The following is a 17,668-nucleotide window of genomic DNA, read 5'->3' on the forward strand; positions in this document are numbered from 1 at the left end:
ACTACTTTACACACTATCTTCACATGGGGCAAAACATTTAAGGGAAACCAGTGCAATGAAAAAAACATCTCGCTTGTTTACTCCCATTTTCTAAAATAGCTTGGCGTGTGTGTGTGTGTGTGCGTCCTTTGTTTTCAATACCTGGACTGTGGTCTTGATTTGAGAGCGGGTATTTTCCGTGCCCGTCTCCCAGGTTCCGTACAGGTTACATGCGGTGCTGGTGCATGAGGGCCAGGCCAATGCGGGCCACTACTGGGCCTACATCTACGACCCACACCAGCACCGCTGGATGAAGTACAACGACATCTCGGTCACCAAGTCCTCCTGGGAGGAGCTGGTCAGGGACTCCTTCGGAGGTTACCGCAACGCTAGTGCCTACTGCCTCATGTACATCAACGACAAGAAGCCCTTCCTCATAGAAGGTAGATGCAGCAGGAGGGTTCCGTAGCTTTGTGTTGTCCCTCTTGCGTGTGCGTGTGCGTGTGCGCGTATCGGTCTACAGTCTAACCTGTTTCTTCCTGTGACTGTGCAGAGGAATTTGATAAGGAGACCGGACAGATGTTGAGTGGTCTGGATAAACTCCCTCCTGACCTGAAGGCTTATGTGACAGAGGACAACGGCCTGTTTGACAAGGAGGTGGAGGAGTGGGACACCCTGCAAGCACGCAAGGCCCAGCAGGAGAAGCTGGCCTTGGCTGCAGCCGCCGAGACGTCCGCAGCAATGAAGTCCCCTCAGGCAATGAACACGGACCCCGGTTCACCAAACAACTCAGGTGAGGGGTCAAGGGTCTCCTAGACTGTTGGAACACCACTGGGCTGGGCGGGGCGGAGTTGCTGTACGTACAGAAAGAACGTTTCCAGGGCGGCACTGTTTGGCCACGGTTCCGATTCCCACAATATCGTGAACATTTACAGTGGGGAGAACAAGTATTTACAAAGCATGTGGAAGTCTGTAATTTTTATCATAGGTATTCTGAGTGACGGAATATAAAACAAAAATCCAGAAAATCACATTGTATGATTTTTAAGTCATTAATTAGCGTTTTATTGGATGACATAAGTATTTGATACATCAGAAAAGCAGAACTTAATATTTGGTAAAGAAATCTTTGTTTGCAATTACAGAGATCATACGTTTCCTGTAGTTCTTGACCAGGTTTGCACACACTGCAGCAGGGATTTTGGCCCACTCCTCCATACAGACCTTCTCCAGATCCTTCAGGTTTCAGGGCTGTTGCTGGGCAATACGGACATTCAGCTCCCTCCAAAGATTTTCTATTGGGTTCAGGTCTGTAGACTGGCTAGGCCACTCCAGGACCTTGAGATGCATCTTACGGAGCCACTCCTTAGTTGCCCTGGCTGTGTGTTTCGGGTCGTTGTCAAGCTGGAAGACCCATCCACGACCCATCTTCAATGCTCTTACTGAGGGAAAGAGGTTGTTGGCCAAGATCTCGCGATACATGGCCCCATCCATCCTTCCCTCAATACGGTGCAGTTGTCCTGTCCCCTTTGCAGAAAAGCATCCCCAAAGAATGATGTTTCCACCTCCATGCTTCACGGTTGGGATGGTGTTCTTGGGGTTGTACTCATCCTTCTTCTTCCTCCAAACATGGCGAGTGGAGTTTAGACCAAAGAGCTCTATTTTTGTCTCATCAGACCACATGACCTTCTCCCATTCCTCCTTTGGATCATCCAGTTGGTCATTGGCAAACTTCAGACGGGCCTGGACATGCGCTGGCTTGAGCAGGGGGACCTTGCGTGTGCTGCAGGATTTTAATCCATGACGGCATAGTGTGTTACTAATGGTTTTCTTTGAAACTGTGGTCCCAGCTCTCTTCAGGTCATTGACCAGGTCCTCCCATGTAGTTCTGGGCTGATCACTCACCTTCCTCATGATCATTGATGCCCCACGAGGTGAGATCTTGCATGGAACCCCAGACCAAGGGAGATTGACTGTCATCTTGAACTTCTTCCATTTTCTAATAATTGCGCCAACGGTTGTTGCCTTCTCACCAAGCTGCTTGCTTATTGTCCTGTAGCCCATCCCAGCCTTGTGCAGGTCTACAATTTTATCCCTGATGTCCTAACACAGCTCTCTGGACTTGGCCATTGTGGAGAGGTTGGAGTCTGTTTGACTGTTTGAGTGTGTGGACAGGTGTCTTTTATACAGGTAATGAGTGGAGAACAGGAGAGCTAACAGGTCTGTAGGAAAACCTGCAAAATCGGCAGTGTATCAAATAGTTGTTCTCCCCACTGTATTAGTCAGATAGGAGACTCATGGCATTTCCACGCTTCCACATGCTTCCACTGCTGTGTTGGTTCACGTTTTGTCGGCGTGTAATTCCTCCAGTTCCACTGCTGTGTTGGTTCATGTTTGATGGCGTGTAATTCCTCCAGTTCCACTGCTGTGTTGGTTCATGTTTGATGGCGTGTAATTCCTCCAGTTCCACTGCTGTGTTGGTTCATATTTGACGGCGTGTAATTCCTCCAGTTCCACTGCCGGATCCGGAGTACATGGAGCAGCCATCCCCCACAGATGACTCCAAGCACCTGCAGGAGGACACGGAGAGGGCCATTTCCAAGGCTGTTGCCGAGCAGCAAGAGGAGAGGAGCCCTGAGGGGTTGCTTAGTGCAGTAAGACCATACATCACACACACACACACACACACACTCCTTTGAAGCTCACTTGACCTGTAGGCCTACCACACAAGCCAAGTTTAGGTTTCCTTACAACCCATGTCTTTGTTTCTCTTTCTCTTTAACTGTGCCTCCATGCCTTTCCCTCTTTCCTGATTGTCTCTCGCTCTACAGTCCAGTGGGGAGACTCTCTCCCCACCCCCCCAGCCTGAGGTGAACCCTGAAACCCCCCTTGCCCCTCCTTCTAACCCTGACCCCCCCGTGGAGGATGAGCCCCCTTCCCACCGTACGGTAGAGGTGGCCATCCCCCAGGTGGGAACCTTTGTCATCGAGTCAGAGGTGGGGGGGTATGACGACGAGGTAGCACTCACCACTCCGCCCACTCAGTTGAAGCTTCTTTGGTGTGCTAAAAGCCTCTTGCCTGTTTGGTGATTAGGATGAGGATGTTGTCTCGGCTCCATGTGTTCACACTTAATTCAGAGCAAACTGTTTAACCAGTCATGGTCAGCGCAGGGCAAGTTTCTCACCTTTGCATTTTCTACCAAGCCGCAAACCTAGAAGATGAAACTAGCCTCAGGCTAGCTTTGAAAACATCTTGTGTGAAAAGAGTCTCACTGTCACGTTCACCTGCATCTTGCCACAGGAGCGCTCCACACATTAGAAACCTTGTCTTCCTAATGGAAATATTTGGATATGATCTTCACATAACTACTTTCCGGAGTGTTTCTTTTTGTTGCTGAGAAATAGATTGCATCAGCAGTAAATGTGAAAACGATTGTGATTTAACTGCTTCTAACATCCTTTTTTAGATGTAGATATCCATCATTGTAAAACAACGGTTTCGGCTCAATTACAAGCACAATGCATCTGCATCGTCTAACTCCTGTCAATAAATCATTCACCTTTGCTTGGTCTGGCGTTTACGAAGTCCTCTGGCGAATAATGTTCTTGTCAGACTACTGTAGTAGAATCAGTGTTGGTTTATTCTCATCCACTCAGATAAACCCATAGGATTGTCTGCAGGCTGTGCCACAGTGGGACTGCCTTTTCGGGCTGTTGTTTCATAGGTTACAGAGCAACCTTTCCCACAGACAGTGGTTCACTGGGCAGTGTGTGCCTCGCAACAGTAGACTGACTGACCTACGCATGGGCTGCTGAGTGCTGTGCGTCACGCTCTTGATGGGAATGGCATGGTCCAGGACAGACCCCGTAGTGCTGTACTAGACAGGTGTATTGGTTTGAGTTGCTTGCTGGGCTAACCGTTCTGAGGCCGTCTATTCCTCCTGTTATAACATGCTTCCCCTCCTTGGGTACTACAGGCCATGATGACTCCCAACATGCAGGGTATTATAATGTCCATTGGCAAAGCAAGGACTGTTTTTGAAAAGCTCGGGCCTGAAGCGGCCTTCTTCAAGGTACATCCTCACCTCGTCTCTCCTGTGTCTGTCTCCCGATGTCATTCACTCCTCCCCTCGTGCCCTACTCCCACAGCATGCCTCCCGACTACCCTCCTCCCATCTAGTTCCATTTCCACCATGTGTTCCTTGGTTCTGTCTACTCTTTTTGAGGTGTTTTTTTTATTTTATTTTGTCAAAAGCATCATCTACACATGAGACTTGGTGTCACCCAGAGAGTAATGTTAATTCGAGCAAAGAGAACTTGAGACCGATCTTTGAGTTTTGTCAACGATGACTGTGAGGGGGATGATCTTGATTCTTAGGTGGAAGACAATGCTGCAGATGGTTTTATTCTTGGCCTACGCTCTGACAGGCCCCAAAAACAACAGAACTTGCGAAGGCCATTGAGGGGTGTGTGTGTGTGTGTGTGTGTGTGTGTGTGTGTGTTTGTGTGTGTGTGTCAGGCAATTAAGGTGGAGTACACGCGACTGTTGAGGTTTGCCCAGGAGGACACCGCCCTGGAGAACGACTACCGTTTGCAGCACGTCATTGTCTACTTCATCCAGAATCAGGCCCCCAAAAAGATCCTCGAGAGAACCCTGCTCATGCAGTTTGCCGACCGTAACCTGGGCTTCGACGAACGGTATGCCACGCCTCAGCGGTGTTTTCTACAACTTCTGTTTGTAATGATGTCTGTCTTTTTCTTTGATATACAAGGACAACACCACGCTCAGGATCTTTCTGAATCCACCAGCAGAGGGTAGCAAAGCCTTTCAATGTGTTATGTGACCTGAAACGACCTGCTGCGTTTCCCGTAGCACAGCCTTCCAGAACTTGAACTACGAGTTCAAAATAATGTGTATTTGGCATCAGTATAAAATATATCCTGGTTGGGATATATCCAGCTACTATGACTCTGTGTCTGTTCTCTTTACTCATATCTCAAAGTTGTCTTCTACAAACTGAAATGGTAGCTGTAATCCATATTCACAAGTGAATTGATTCTTTATTCTGAGCGGTGCGATTACATTTCTGTGTTGCATGTGGCCTCAATAAGAAGCTCTGGCGAGTAGAAGCATGCGGTTCAGTAGTGGTGTTTCTCAGCAGTGAGCCATGACTCATGGGGCCTGTGTGTCGTGGCCCTGGGGCCACCTTGTACTGTTTCATCTCCTGGAGTTGCTAATACCTTACCAGCATGACTCATATTACCGCCAAGCTGCTCTAACATCACTCTCCTCTTGCTTTACTCTCTCCCTCAGGTGTAAGAGCATTATGAAGGTGGCCCGCGCCAAGCTAGACCTCATTAAACCAGAGGAGGTCAACATGGAGGAGTATGAGGTGTGTAGGCTGCAACACTGGTTTTGAATGGTGTACAATGTTTAGTCTGAAACGCCTTGGATCCATTTTTACTGTTGAACTGCAACTGGATACACATTCTTTTATAAGGTTTAGATCGTTGCAATCTCTGAATTGTTACTGACCCCAGTAACCTCTGCCATGGATAATCCAATGCAAAACAACACCAATGTAATTAAGCTTTTATGTACTAGTAAGCGGTTGGTTTAAGTGTTCTACATCCGTCCTTAATATCTTGTAATGCTCTTTCTCGTGAACTTTGTTCCTTGCCATATTCTCAGATGTGGCATCAGGACTACAGGAATTTCCGCGAAACGACAATCTTTCTGATGATAGGCTTGGAGCTGTTCCAGAAGAAAAGGTGAGACTGCCTATTGCCTGGACTGCTCGTTTTTCTTTTTCCATTTTCAATATCTCACAGTAAACACACAAGCACAATGTGCTTAATTTCAGAAGTACCTGATAGTGTGGCTTTTTGAAGCATGTGTTCTTCCAGAAGTCACCTCCAGAAGGCAGCAGATCCCTTAACACCCATACTTCTATCTGGAGCCCAGTCAGTCTGGCATAGATCAAGATGGTTGTTGTTGTTGTATTATGTTATTTCCTCAGTTTCTCCCTTCAGTGCATACATATCAAATAACCTCTGTCCAAAAACTCATGACTGTTCCTGTTACTTTCCCCTGTAGACACAGTTAAATCTGATTAAGATCTGTCTTTCTTTAAGTTTGTTTCACAGTGATGTTACTGTCTGACTTTCCTGTAAATCTGTCTAGTTTTGTAGAGGCCTTGATGTACCTGATCTACTCGTATCAGTACAACAGAGAGCTGTTGGTCAAAGGGCTGTACCGAGGTCATGATGAAGAGCTCATTGGTCACTACCGCAGAGAGTGCCTACTGGTGAGTCATGCATCTTCTGACATTGCTCAAAATCAACTAAACAAAAACCATTGAACATCTGCAGTCTGTCAGTTGACCTTGTTTTATTAGTCCTTTTTAGATATGGTGAGGTTTGTCCGTGATACCGCCGATTTGGCATTTGGTATGTAAAACTGTTGGAGGAACGGTTTTAAAGAGCAGAAGTAGAAGCCTAAAGGATCGGTGAAAGGCTTGTTGCTTTCTTTGCTTTCTTTATTGCCCATAGAGATTCCCACAGAACCTTTCTCAACAGATGCTCTTTGTTTGGTGAAACATCAAATTCTTTAAATTTTCTGATCAGACCACACCCCCCCCCCCCCACCCTATCTCTGAGCTTTGATCTGGTTCTGTATTCTGAGCCTTAGATGAAACAATTCACTGGTTGGTCTGATCAGGCTGTGACTGGTCTTGTCTGAACAGAGAGAGAAAGAGAGGAAACCTGTGACTCCTCAGCGGGCCCTGTTGTTGCTCCTGCACTCAGTAACCTTACACCTGCATTGTGCTTCTAATGTAATCATCCGAGTGGGAATAGGAAGCAGGAGGCCCAGCTAGTGTAAACACATTACTGTGAGACACAGTCGTGTCCTGAGTTAACCTCAGCTTTTATCATTGGTCAGGGCTCTGCTAGAGTTAGAGCCGCCATCTCAGATCGCTAGCCAGACAGAAACCCTGGCTCCCTGCTCCAGACACTCTCCAGCCCTGCTGTCTACCTTCTGCTCTGCTGTAATTGAAAACCCTGCTTACATTTATTGTACTGGGTTGTTTCATGAATCACCACCTAGCCCCTCTGATTCCGAAATGGCCGCCTGTGTAAGGCATTTTTTTTGACAGCTAAGGTCAGGGAGTTTGTCTGCGTCAGCAGCAGAGCAGGGCTTAGCTAAGGGGAACAGAGCCGAGTCTCTGTTTGCATCATCGAGTACGTCATTGACCAGGTCAGTATCACAGGACTAGAGAACGTCCTCTAACATTGACAATGTATGTGAGTGAATAGAGGACTACTCCACAAAGATAATGACAAGGAGATGGAGGAGTGGTAGAGAAAATGCTAAACGCCTGTCTTACCTGGTCTGCCGCTCTTCACACAGACACAGTCTCTAACGTAAATGCATACAGCAATATAAGAAAATGAAAATGGGCTGTCCCGTGAATCTTGTTTTTGACAGAGCAGCTAATACTAGTATGTTTGTTAATGCTTGAAGCTAATCCCCAGCCAAGTGACCTGCCATACATCTTTGTCTTTTAGAAACTGAATGACAATGCGGCTGGGATGTTTGAGTCTGGCGAGGAGCCGGAGGTGAGCAAAGGGCTGAGCATTATGAACGAGCTGGTGGTGCCATGCATCCCGCTACTGCTGGTCCACGACACTGAGAAGGACCTGCTGGCTGTGGAGGACATGAGGAACCGCTGGTGCTCCTACCTGGGACAGGAGATGGAGCGTGAGTTTGTCAGCCCGTTTTTCAAAGATCCCTTGGCCTAAACTTCAAAAATATCCATGAAAATCCTATTGACAGGGAGCGAAGAGTGTCCACTGCTTAGCCATCCCAGTACTTTGCTGGAGTAACTATGAAGCCTCCTTAGTTGCTGGAATGTTTATAGAACATGTATGAGGCTGCACAGTACGGGTTGTGTTGGAACGCTATTGTGAAAACAGGAACTGAACCCTGAGAGTGGGCATTTGTGGTGTGCTGGATGTTTAGTTGTTCTTCTGCTCAAGTTAAATGTGGAAGGGACATTGTTAAATGAATTGATATTAGCAGCCAGACAAAGCAAGCCTACCCCCATCAGGGGTATATCTACTTTGTATTGGCAGAATTTCACTCAAATGTTTTGTTTTGAGAAAGTGGTTCAGTTCTACCCTATACTCTTGGAAAAGTTAGATTTGGTTTCAGAAAATGTTACCCGATAGCATCTTAGAACTACAACCAACCAAGTCCTCTTATTTCTGTGTTTTCCTAGAGGAGCATGCTTACCAAGAGCATGTATTTTTATCACAGTGAAAATATTTGCCATATGACATCTGTTTGCTAACTGGATGGGATTCTGGAGACACTCAACCTGTCTGTTTTTTCTCTGTTCTCTCTTTGTCATTGTTCTCTCCTACTGCAGCCAATTTGCAGGAAAAGCTGACAGATTTCCTCCCGAAGTTACTTGACTGCTCGACTGAGATCAAAAGCTTCCACGACCCTCCCAAGCTACCCACCTACTCCACCTTGGAGCTGGTTGAGCGCTACAGCCGTGTCATGGCCTCCCTGAGCCGGGTGCCTGCAGATGGGAGATGAGCTGAGGGGGCAGCAGCCCCATGGCCCAATACAACCCCCAGGGCACTTGCTCATGGACCTCTCTTTTAACCCATGCCTTCCTTATAAACCAGGGGTCGCTCACTATAGCTGTTACTCCTCTATTTCTCTTTTGCTGCTATAGGTTTTATCATTATATAATAATATTCAATTATATTTTTAAAGCGAAATTGCAACAGAGAAATTAATGAATGAACAGACTGTTGAGGAAGGAAAAAGAAGAGCAGGGGAATTAGAACAAACCAAGATTTTGTAGTGATTGAAATCCAGCGCATGCTGCTCCAAGCTTTGTTAAACGAGGTTGAGTTCGTTGAGTTATTTACTGTTGTGTTCGGTTTATGCCCCCTCCCCTTTCTTAAAGGAGAATTTCAATATTTTACAATTTGATGACAGGTGGTTCCTCACCCTGAAAGTACTGTATGGTGTTTTCCATTTAGTAAAATTGTATCCTAAATCCTCTATGTCACAAAATCCGGTAAGTGGTTGAAATGTCAGTTCATAAGTAGACTAGTGGAATAATGTCCTCCTCTCACTGATAGTCAACTTTCATCAAGGATGCATGTGTGTCCAAAATTTCAATTAAAAAGTTATTTTCTTTTTTTTTTTTTTAAAACAATTTATACATTTGTTTTGGGATGTAGGCACACCTGCCTATGTAATATTCTTAATGACATATGAGTGGAAATGGCTTTGAGAAGGACCATCTCATTTCAAACAAGCATTTTTTATATAAGCTCTAAAATTGAAATTCTCCTTTAAAGCATCCCTTTTCTGCGCAAGGAGGATTGCCCCGCTGCCCTGCCACCAATTTGGTACAGTATTATCATGTTTTTGTTTAGTTTTTCTAAAGGAAGCTACGATTTGAGAATCTTAAGATTTATCAACAGCTTTAAGTTGCTCAAGTGGGTCTAATGGGCCCTGTGGACGGCACCAGAATGAGAAGTTTTCAGTGCTGTGGTAGACAGCCATGGACACTCTGTGGCTTGTTAATAAATTGAGAGAATACATTTTATTTATGGCCCTTTTAGGCCAAATACATAGTTCTCCTTTGTCCGTCCAATTTATTTTTGCAAGAACACTAAACACCAGTTTATTTTATTCCTATAGTTATGCAAACGTTTATTTCACCACTGTGAACTCTATGTATCTCTGATTTTGTTTTTGGATACACAGTTTTTTCAGCCATTTTGTTTTGTCTTTGGGTAACTTACACACATCAGAAATCTGGCGAAGCACCAAGTTCAGAACAGATTATCAGTTGCATATTCATGGAAATTAGAAGGCAGGTTGCTAATGTTTTTTGGTGGTGGGAACCAATGTCCTTCATTGCCTGAACAAGAGAACAATTTGTTTCACCTTTCTTACAATTTGGAAAGTACAGATGAGATGGCACAAACTGGAACCGTGCAGTCAGGGATGACACCAGTTTCATTCCTCACATGGATTATGTCAGCCTTGTGTGAAACTGCAATCTTAGTCATGAGATATCTATTTAATGTGCTAGCTATACACCGGTAGCTTAGATTGTAAAATATAGTACTTGCAAAGTGCCTACAAACAAAACAGCATGTGTTTAACTAAAACAGCTCATTCAGACAGAACAAATGTACAGTTTTAACCAAATCCACTTTAAGCCTCAGTAAATGTTGCATGAAAAAAGACCATGCCCTTAATGCAGACAAAACACTAGCATTAACTGCAGTAAACTGAACATAGTATGAAGAAGCATGCTATAAATGTTTGCCAAATCAAACAGTTTTGTTCGACAAGCCCAAACCACACACTAGCCAGATTATAACCTGCACCTGAGTAGTACCACGGACCTTTCTATGCCTCCAGACCTGCCTATATTCTTCGGGCATGGAGGTGCCAGAAACACTCCACTTGGATGTTGGTCCTTGATAACTGAATGGCAACACACAGTTCAATCTCATCTCAAAAGAGGTATGTTGGGTTAAGGTCTGGGGAATGTGCAAACTACCCAGTAAACTGAATGTTCAGGATTGAGTGTCATTGGAAACTGCCAGTTCCATCACATTCCAACAATTCTCCATTGGGGTGATGACTGGGGACTGGAGTCTACGCAAGTAAACTGAATTCGCGATTTCTGGAATCTTTTCTGACACAATATAAGATTTGTGACATTCTGAATTATCCCGCTAGAATTTTCCATGTGAAACTAGCCATGAAGGGATGCAACCGCACAAGCAATGTTCAGATTTGCTTTGGTGTTCAAAGTCACTCAGCTGATAAAGACATCTTATACAGTTAGTTCCAGAAATATTTGGACACTGACACAATTTACATTGTTTTGGCTCTGTACGCCACCACAATTGATTTGAAATGAAACAACCAAGATGCAATTGAAGTGCAGACTTTCAGCTTTAATTCAAGGGGTTGAACAAAAATGTCATGAAACGTTTCGGAATTGCAACCATTTTTATACACAGTCCCCTTATTTCACAGGCTCAAATGTAATTGGTCAAATTAACATAATAATAAATAAAATATACATTTTTAATACTTGTTCGAGAATCCTTTGCAGGCAATGACTGCTTGAAGACTGGAACGCATGGACCACCAAATGCTGGGTTTCCTCCTTTGTGATGCATTGCCAGTCCTTTACTGCAGCTGTCTTCAGATGTTTGTGTGTCTTTCTGCTTTAAGTTGTCTTCAGCAAGTGAAATGCATGCTCGATCGGGTTGAGATCAGGTGATTGACTCTGCCATTGCAGAATATTCCACTTCTTTGCCTTAAACTCCTGGGTTGCCTTCGCAGTATGTTTTGGGTCATTGTCCATCTGTAAAGTGAAGCGCCGTCCAATCAACTTTGCTGGATTTGGCTGAATATATCCGTATATGTTTCAGAATTCATTCGGCTGCTTCCATCTCCTGTCACATCACCGATAAACACTAGTGACCCATTGCCATTGGAAGCCATGCATGACCATACCATCACACTGCCTCCACCATGTTTTACAGATGATGTGATGTGCTTTGGATCATAAACCTTCTCCAAAACCTTTTCTTCCCATCATTCTGGTACAGGTTGATCTTAGTTTCATCTGTTCAAAGAATGCTCTTTCAGAACTGGACTGGCTTTTTTTTTTTTTTGAAGTCTTTCTATTCTTGAGGCTTTATGAATGGTCTGCCCCTTGTGGTGAACCCTCTGCATTTGCTCTTGTAAAGTCTTCTCTTTATGTTAGACTTGGATAATGATATACATACCTCCTGGAGAGTGTTCTTCACTTGGCTGGATGTTGGGAAGGGTTTTTCTTTACCATGGAAAGGATCCTATGATCATCTACAACTGTACCAAACTGTTCCTGCAATCTCTCTGATGGATTTATTTTTGCAGCCTAAGGCTGGCCTGTTTCACATTCATTGAGAGCTCCTTTGACCACATGTTCTGGGTCCACAGCAAATGTGAATGCCATACCTGGAACTCCAGACCTTTTACCTGCTTAACTGATGAAGAAATAACAAAGGAATAGCCCATATCTGTCCATGAAACAGCTTTCAAGTAAACTGTACAATTACTTTTGGTCCCTTGAAAATGAAGGGGCTACAATTCCTAAACCCTGTGAATAGTTCAAATTAAAGCTGAGCAACTGCACTTTAAGCCCATATAAATTTTTCAACTGTAACTTGAATATATTTAGGTAAATAGCCAAAATACCAAAACTTATGTCAGTGCCCAATTCTTTCTGGACCGAACTGTATGTGCCCTACTTTTAAAGGTTATGAAGACCACTGAGCATGTTAGAGATTAATAAAAATGCATAGACTAGAAAAAGGGTACAAAATAATATAAGTTTGGATATTCCATTATGCACAGTTGTATCAGTAATCGAGTGGAAGCTACATCACATCACACAAGAACTGTCAGCAAAATACCATCCTTAACTAAAACAAGAATTAAGAAAGAAACACCACAGAGACCTACAATCACTTTGAAAGAGCTACAGAGTTCAGGGGATAGGAGTGGCGTAATGGTGCACTGATCATTTATGATAAGAGCTTTTATAAGAATATAACGCTGTCCTATATGGGGATGTGGGTTTAACTACTTAAGCAATATATTTCAGCATTTGTTCTTACAAATTTTTATAATGAATACTGTTATCATCAAAATATTTTTAGTTTGTTTTTAAAATAAAATATAAAAAGAACAACATTTAAATGGACCATTTGTAATTCAGCAGACTGCCTGAAAGAGTATCCTTGCATAACCTCTTAGTTTAACGGAAGCATCAGTCACTCTCAGTGAATTATTCCATTCAATTCCGTCTGGGTCCTTTAAAAAATGAGTCTGGATTTCAAAGGGGCCAGACAAAATGATTTTCTTAAAAATGACTTCTATCCATTGGTGACTGCCATGCTTTGATAAGAGAGCGGTTACCATGGAAATTAATCTGACTGTCTGGCCGTCCTTTGACATCTGACACGCTATTTCATCCCTGGCCCAAGGTGGATTCTCATGTCTCAAAATCAATGAGCTCCTTATCTGGCTCTGATTTGCAGTTACCGTTGTCATAGGACCCTATACAGTTATGTGGTGCAGATGCAAGCTGTTTGTCTCAAACAATAACCTACTAGATTGGTCCAAAGCGGTGGCATGTGTTTGTTGTTGAGACCCAGTGTAAGTAATTCATCTTATTTCCGCATGTATCACAGATATTATTGTTTTGATGCTCAAAATACACAATATTTAGGATTATCAGACTACTCTCAGCCAAGCGCTCATTACAATCAAACTTATCTGGTGATTTACTGTTGTCTGTATTAGGAGCCTATCGTGCATTCTCTATAAGTTTCTGTGTGATAGACTTAATTTACAATTGATTACATTGTCTTTGCCATCGATCTGCACGCAATACCTCACAATGACAAAGCAAAAACATTTTATTGATATAGGTTTTTGGAGAAATGAAAACTGAAATATTACATGAATTCAGAAAAGCCTTTGGCAGTGATCACAGCTTTGAGTCTTGGATATGTAATAATAATAATGCATTATATTTATATAGCGCTTTTCAATGACCCAACGACACTTAAAAATAGGATATGCTTCTACCAGCATTGCACACCTATATTGACAGTTTTTGACCTTGTAGATCCTCTCAAGCTCTTTAAGATTGGATGGGGAGTGTGGGTTAATTTCAACCTACAGGTCTCCCCACAAATGTTCAGTGGGGTTCAGGTCCAGGCTTTGGCTGGACCACTCATAGACATTCACAGACTTCTCCTAAAACCACTCCATCGCTGTCTTGGCTGTGTGGTTCTGGTCATCCGGTCACATGGAAGTTGAATCTTCACTCCAGTCTGTGTGCTGTCTGCTCTGGTTCAGGTTTTCTTCAATTAGCAATTTGTATTTTGCTGTGCTTCTCCTTTTCTGAATCCTGACCAGTCTCCAAATCGCTTCTGCTGAGAGGCATTCTCATAGCCAGGCATTAGCCATGTAATGATCATTACCTTGTTTTTGCCAGATGTAGCACCTGGCATTCAAGCCCGATAGTTTGATTTTGGTCTCATCAGAACAGAGAAGTTTTTTCTCATGCTCTTGAGTTGGCATGCTTTTTATTCAGGAGTGGTTTCCTTCTAGCCCCTTCCACTGTAAAATCCTAATTGATTCAGTGCTGCATGGTTGTCCTTCTGGCAGGTTTTCCCAAATCTGCAGAGAAATCTGAAGCTCTGTTTAAGTGGTCATTGGGTTTTTAGTCACCTCTCTGACCAACACCCTACTTTCCCAGTTACGTAGTTTGGGTGGATTTGGCTCTAGGAATAGTCTTGGTGGTTTCTAACTTCATTTCACAAGCTGCAGCCCATTGTGTTCCTGGGAACATACAATGCTTTAGCACATTTATGTTTAACCTTCCCCACATCTATTCTTTGACAGAATCGGAGGTCTATAGACTGTTTCTTAGAATTAATGGCTTGGTTTTTGCTCTGACAAGCATTGTGAAGAGTGGCACCTTATATCAACAGGTGTGTGCCTTTCAAAATGTCCAATCAATTGAATTTGCCACAGGTGGACTCCAAGATCTAGAGCCATCTCGAGATTTTTCAAAGGACAGGATGCATTAGAGCTCCATTTAGCTTGTCATGGCAAAGGGCATGAACTTATGTAGGTTATTTAAGATTTCAGTTTTTCATTTTCCATAAACAGGCACACATTTCTAAAAAACAGTTTTTGTAATTAACTACAAAAACATTTCATGTTTTGGTTTCCATTACTGCCTGAGCCTTTGCATATTAATACCTAATGTGTGGGAGAAAAGGGATGACTACCTGACTCAGCTACTGTTTGTTTTCCAGAATGCATATGTCCACATTGTAAGGAATCTAGTGCAATGAAATAGAGGAAACTCCAACAGACAGTGCCTTGGCTGCTACAATTATAATGTCCATGCTGCATTTTAATAAATGAGAAAACATGGCCTAAAACCTGCCAACCAGGTGGGAAACCACCTGCTGCCACTTAGTTTAGCTTGGTTGTAGTTACACTACATTCCTTTATTATAAACAACACAGCAGGATTTTCTGCTATATATTTCATTAGATTGTAAACTGGTGAAAATGCTAATTCTTGACGAACACTTTTAAACTGATCGGAGTACACAATACAAATACTCCATAATCCATTGATAATACTTAAAAATAGTACAATAAATATTTTCTCAGTGAATAACAAAAACAATTGGCAGGCTATGTACAGGCAGTACCAGTGCCAAGGCCCAGTCATTACTGATGAGAATCATCAGAATGATTCTGCCTCCACCATATTTCACAGTAGGGATGGTGGTTCTTGAGGCATGCGCAGTATTAGTTTAGCCCCATACAGTGATTTGCATTTGGCCAAAAAACTCTCTGGGTCTAAACTGACCATAAAACCCTTTTCCACCTTGCAGATTGGTCACTAATGCTTTTTGGAATACTCCAGATGTGTTTTCATATGGATACTTTATGACAGCTTCTTTCTATTACTTCTTTCGATATTGGTGACTGGTGCACACTTACTCCACTCCCAGCCACTGAAATATGTACCTCCTTCAAAGAAATGGTTGGCCTCGCTGGGTATACATTTAATGGGGAGAGACAAAGGGAATGGGCACAGTGCCAGTGTTCTGGGCCCTGCAGGGCATTTTATTGACAAAAATGTCATGGAAGAGTAAAACAATCCGGGGCAGGGTTATATCGTCACACTTTCGCTTTTACTTTACTGCTCAGAGCTGCTTTTCTGGGGCCCCTTTCATTCTACAATGGACAAGGACAGATTGGGTGTGGTAGCAGAACTGCCACACCCAGATCCTCTCCACCGCCACCTAACAGAGACATCTCCAGATGGGTGTTGAGCTCCTTCTGGGCGGCGGTCACCAGGAGTTGGATGGAGCTCTCCATATTAGCAGAGCTCAGAACTGTGTCCAAAGCCTGCTGCTTTTGGCCACATCCTCCACCATTGTAATGTACAGAAGCACAGGAAACAGACAAGTGCCAAAAGGGCCAAAGGAGGGTGCTTTATTAACACATAGCAGGAGAACTGAGGGGAAAATCTAAACCAGAAGGCAAACTGCCTAGGACGGGAGGTGTTGTCGCAGTCTCATAATGGGTGTGAGCAGTACTTAAAAGGCCAAGGTACCCTTCCCTGGCTGTCTTTCTACTTTGTCTGTCCCTGCATTGCTAGGGCAGTGCTGCATGATAAACGGCTAGAAGAGGCGTTGCGGACATTTCTCTTTTGACTTCTGCTTCTCCCTCTACCTTGTCATCTCCTCCCAAGCTGTTCTCCTGGGCCCTTTCTATCTTCCCCCAAACAAAGCTTGATTGGGTGCAGATTCATTCAGGGGTAGTTGGTAGTTACAGGAACGTTAGATTGATGCTAATGCAGGAGAAAAATGGGGTGTACTCACGTTTGTGAGATACTGTATATACACTCACCTAAAGGATTATTAGGAACACCATACTAATACTGTGTTTGACCCCCTTTCGCCTTCAGAACTGCCTTAATTCTACGTGGCATTGATTCAACAAGGTGCTGAAAGCATTCTTTAGAAATGTTGGCCCATATTGATAGGATAGCATCTTGCAGTTGATGGAGATTTGTGGGATGCACATCCAGGGCACGAAGCTCCCGTTCCACCACATCCCAAAGATGCTCTATTGGGTTGAGATCTGGTGACTGTGGGGGCCATTTCAGTACAGTGTACTCATTGTCATGTTCAAGAAACCAATTTGAAATGATTCGAGCTTTGTGACATGGTGCATTATCCTGCTGGAAGTAGCCATCAGAGGATGGGTACATGGTGGTCATAAAGGGATGGACATGGTCAGAAACAATGCTCAGGTAGGCCGTGGCATTTAAACAATGCCCAATTGGCACTAAGGGGCCTAAAGTGTGCCAAGAAAACATCCCCCACACCATTACACCACCACCACCAGCCTGCACAGGCATGATGGATCCATGTTCTCATTCTGTTTACGCCAAATTCTGACTATACCATCTGAATGTCTCAACAGAAATCGAGACTCATCAGACCAGGCATCATTCTTCCAGTCTTCAACGATACAATTTTGGTGAGCTCATGCAAATCCTATTTGTAGTGGAGATGAGTGATACCCGGTGGGGTCTTCTGCTGTTGTAGCCCATCTGCCTCAAGGTTGTGCATGTTGTGGCTTCACAAATGCTTTGCTGCATACCTCGGTTGTAACGAGTGGTTATTTCAGTCAAAGTTGCTCTTCTATCAGCTTGAATCAGTCGGCCCATTCTTCTCTGACCTCTAGCATCAACAAGGCATTTTCGCCCACAGGACTGCCGCATACTGGAGGTTTTTCCCTTTTCACACCATTCTTTGTAAACCCTAGAAATGGTTGTGTGTGAAAATCCCAGTAACTGAGCAGATTGTGAAATACTCAGATCGGCCGTCTGGCACCAACAGCAATGCCACGCTCAAAATTGCTTAAATCATCTTTCTTTCCCATTCTGACATTCAGTTTGGAGTTCAGGAGATTGTCTTGACCAGGACCACACCCCTAAATGCATTGAAGCAACTGCCATGTGATTGGTTGATTAG

At 43.8% G+C, this 17,668-nt stretch overlaps 1 protein-coding gene across 8 annotated transcripts in view; it reads left to right on the top strand.

Moving 5' to 3' along the window:
- Positions 1-9,644, top strand: part of usp25 (ubiquitin specific peptidase 25) — a 31,148-nt gene extending 21,504 nt beyond the window's left edge. For 4 of the 8 annotated variants that reach the window (XM_020048445.3, XM_010870672.4, XM_010870674.4 and 1 more), the window contains exons 16-26: positions 194-422; positions 533-772; positions 2,491-2,633; positions 2,811-2,996; positions 3,956-4,051; positions 4,498-4,676; positions 5,293-5,371; positions 5,671-5,750; positions 6,163-6,286; positions 7,548-7,740; positions 8,411-9,644. In XM_020048445.3, coding sequence (XP_019904004.2) covers positions 194-422; positions 533-772; positions 2,491-2,633; positions 2,811-2,996; positions 3,956-4,051; positions 4,498-4,676; positions 5,293-5,371; positions 5,671-5,750; positions 6,163-6,286; positions 7,548-7,740; positions 8,411-8,583 — 1,722 coding nt within the window. In that variant the 3' untranslated portion in view covers positions 8,584-9,644. The other 4 variants (XM_010870676.4, XM_010870677.4, XM_010870673.4 and 1 more) reach the window with 3 other exon arrangements.
- The last annotated feature ends 8,024 nt before the right edge of the window (positions 9,645-17,668 follow it).

This window comes from Esox lucius, chromosome 7 (assembly GCF_011004845.1).
Source record: "Esox lucius isolate fEsoLuc1 chromosome 7, fEsoLuc1.pri, whole genome shotgun sequence".
Lineage (NCBI taxonomy): Eukaryota > Metazoa > Chordata > Actinopteri > Esociformes > Esocidae > Esox > Esox lucius.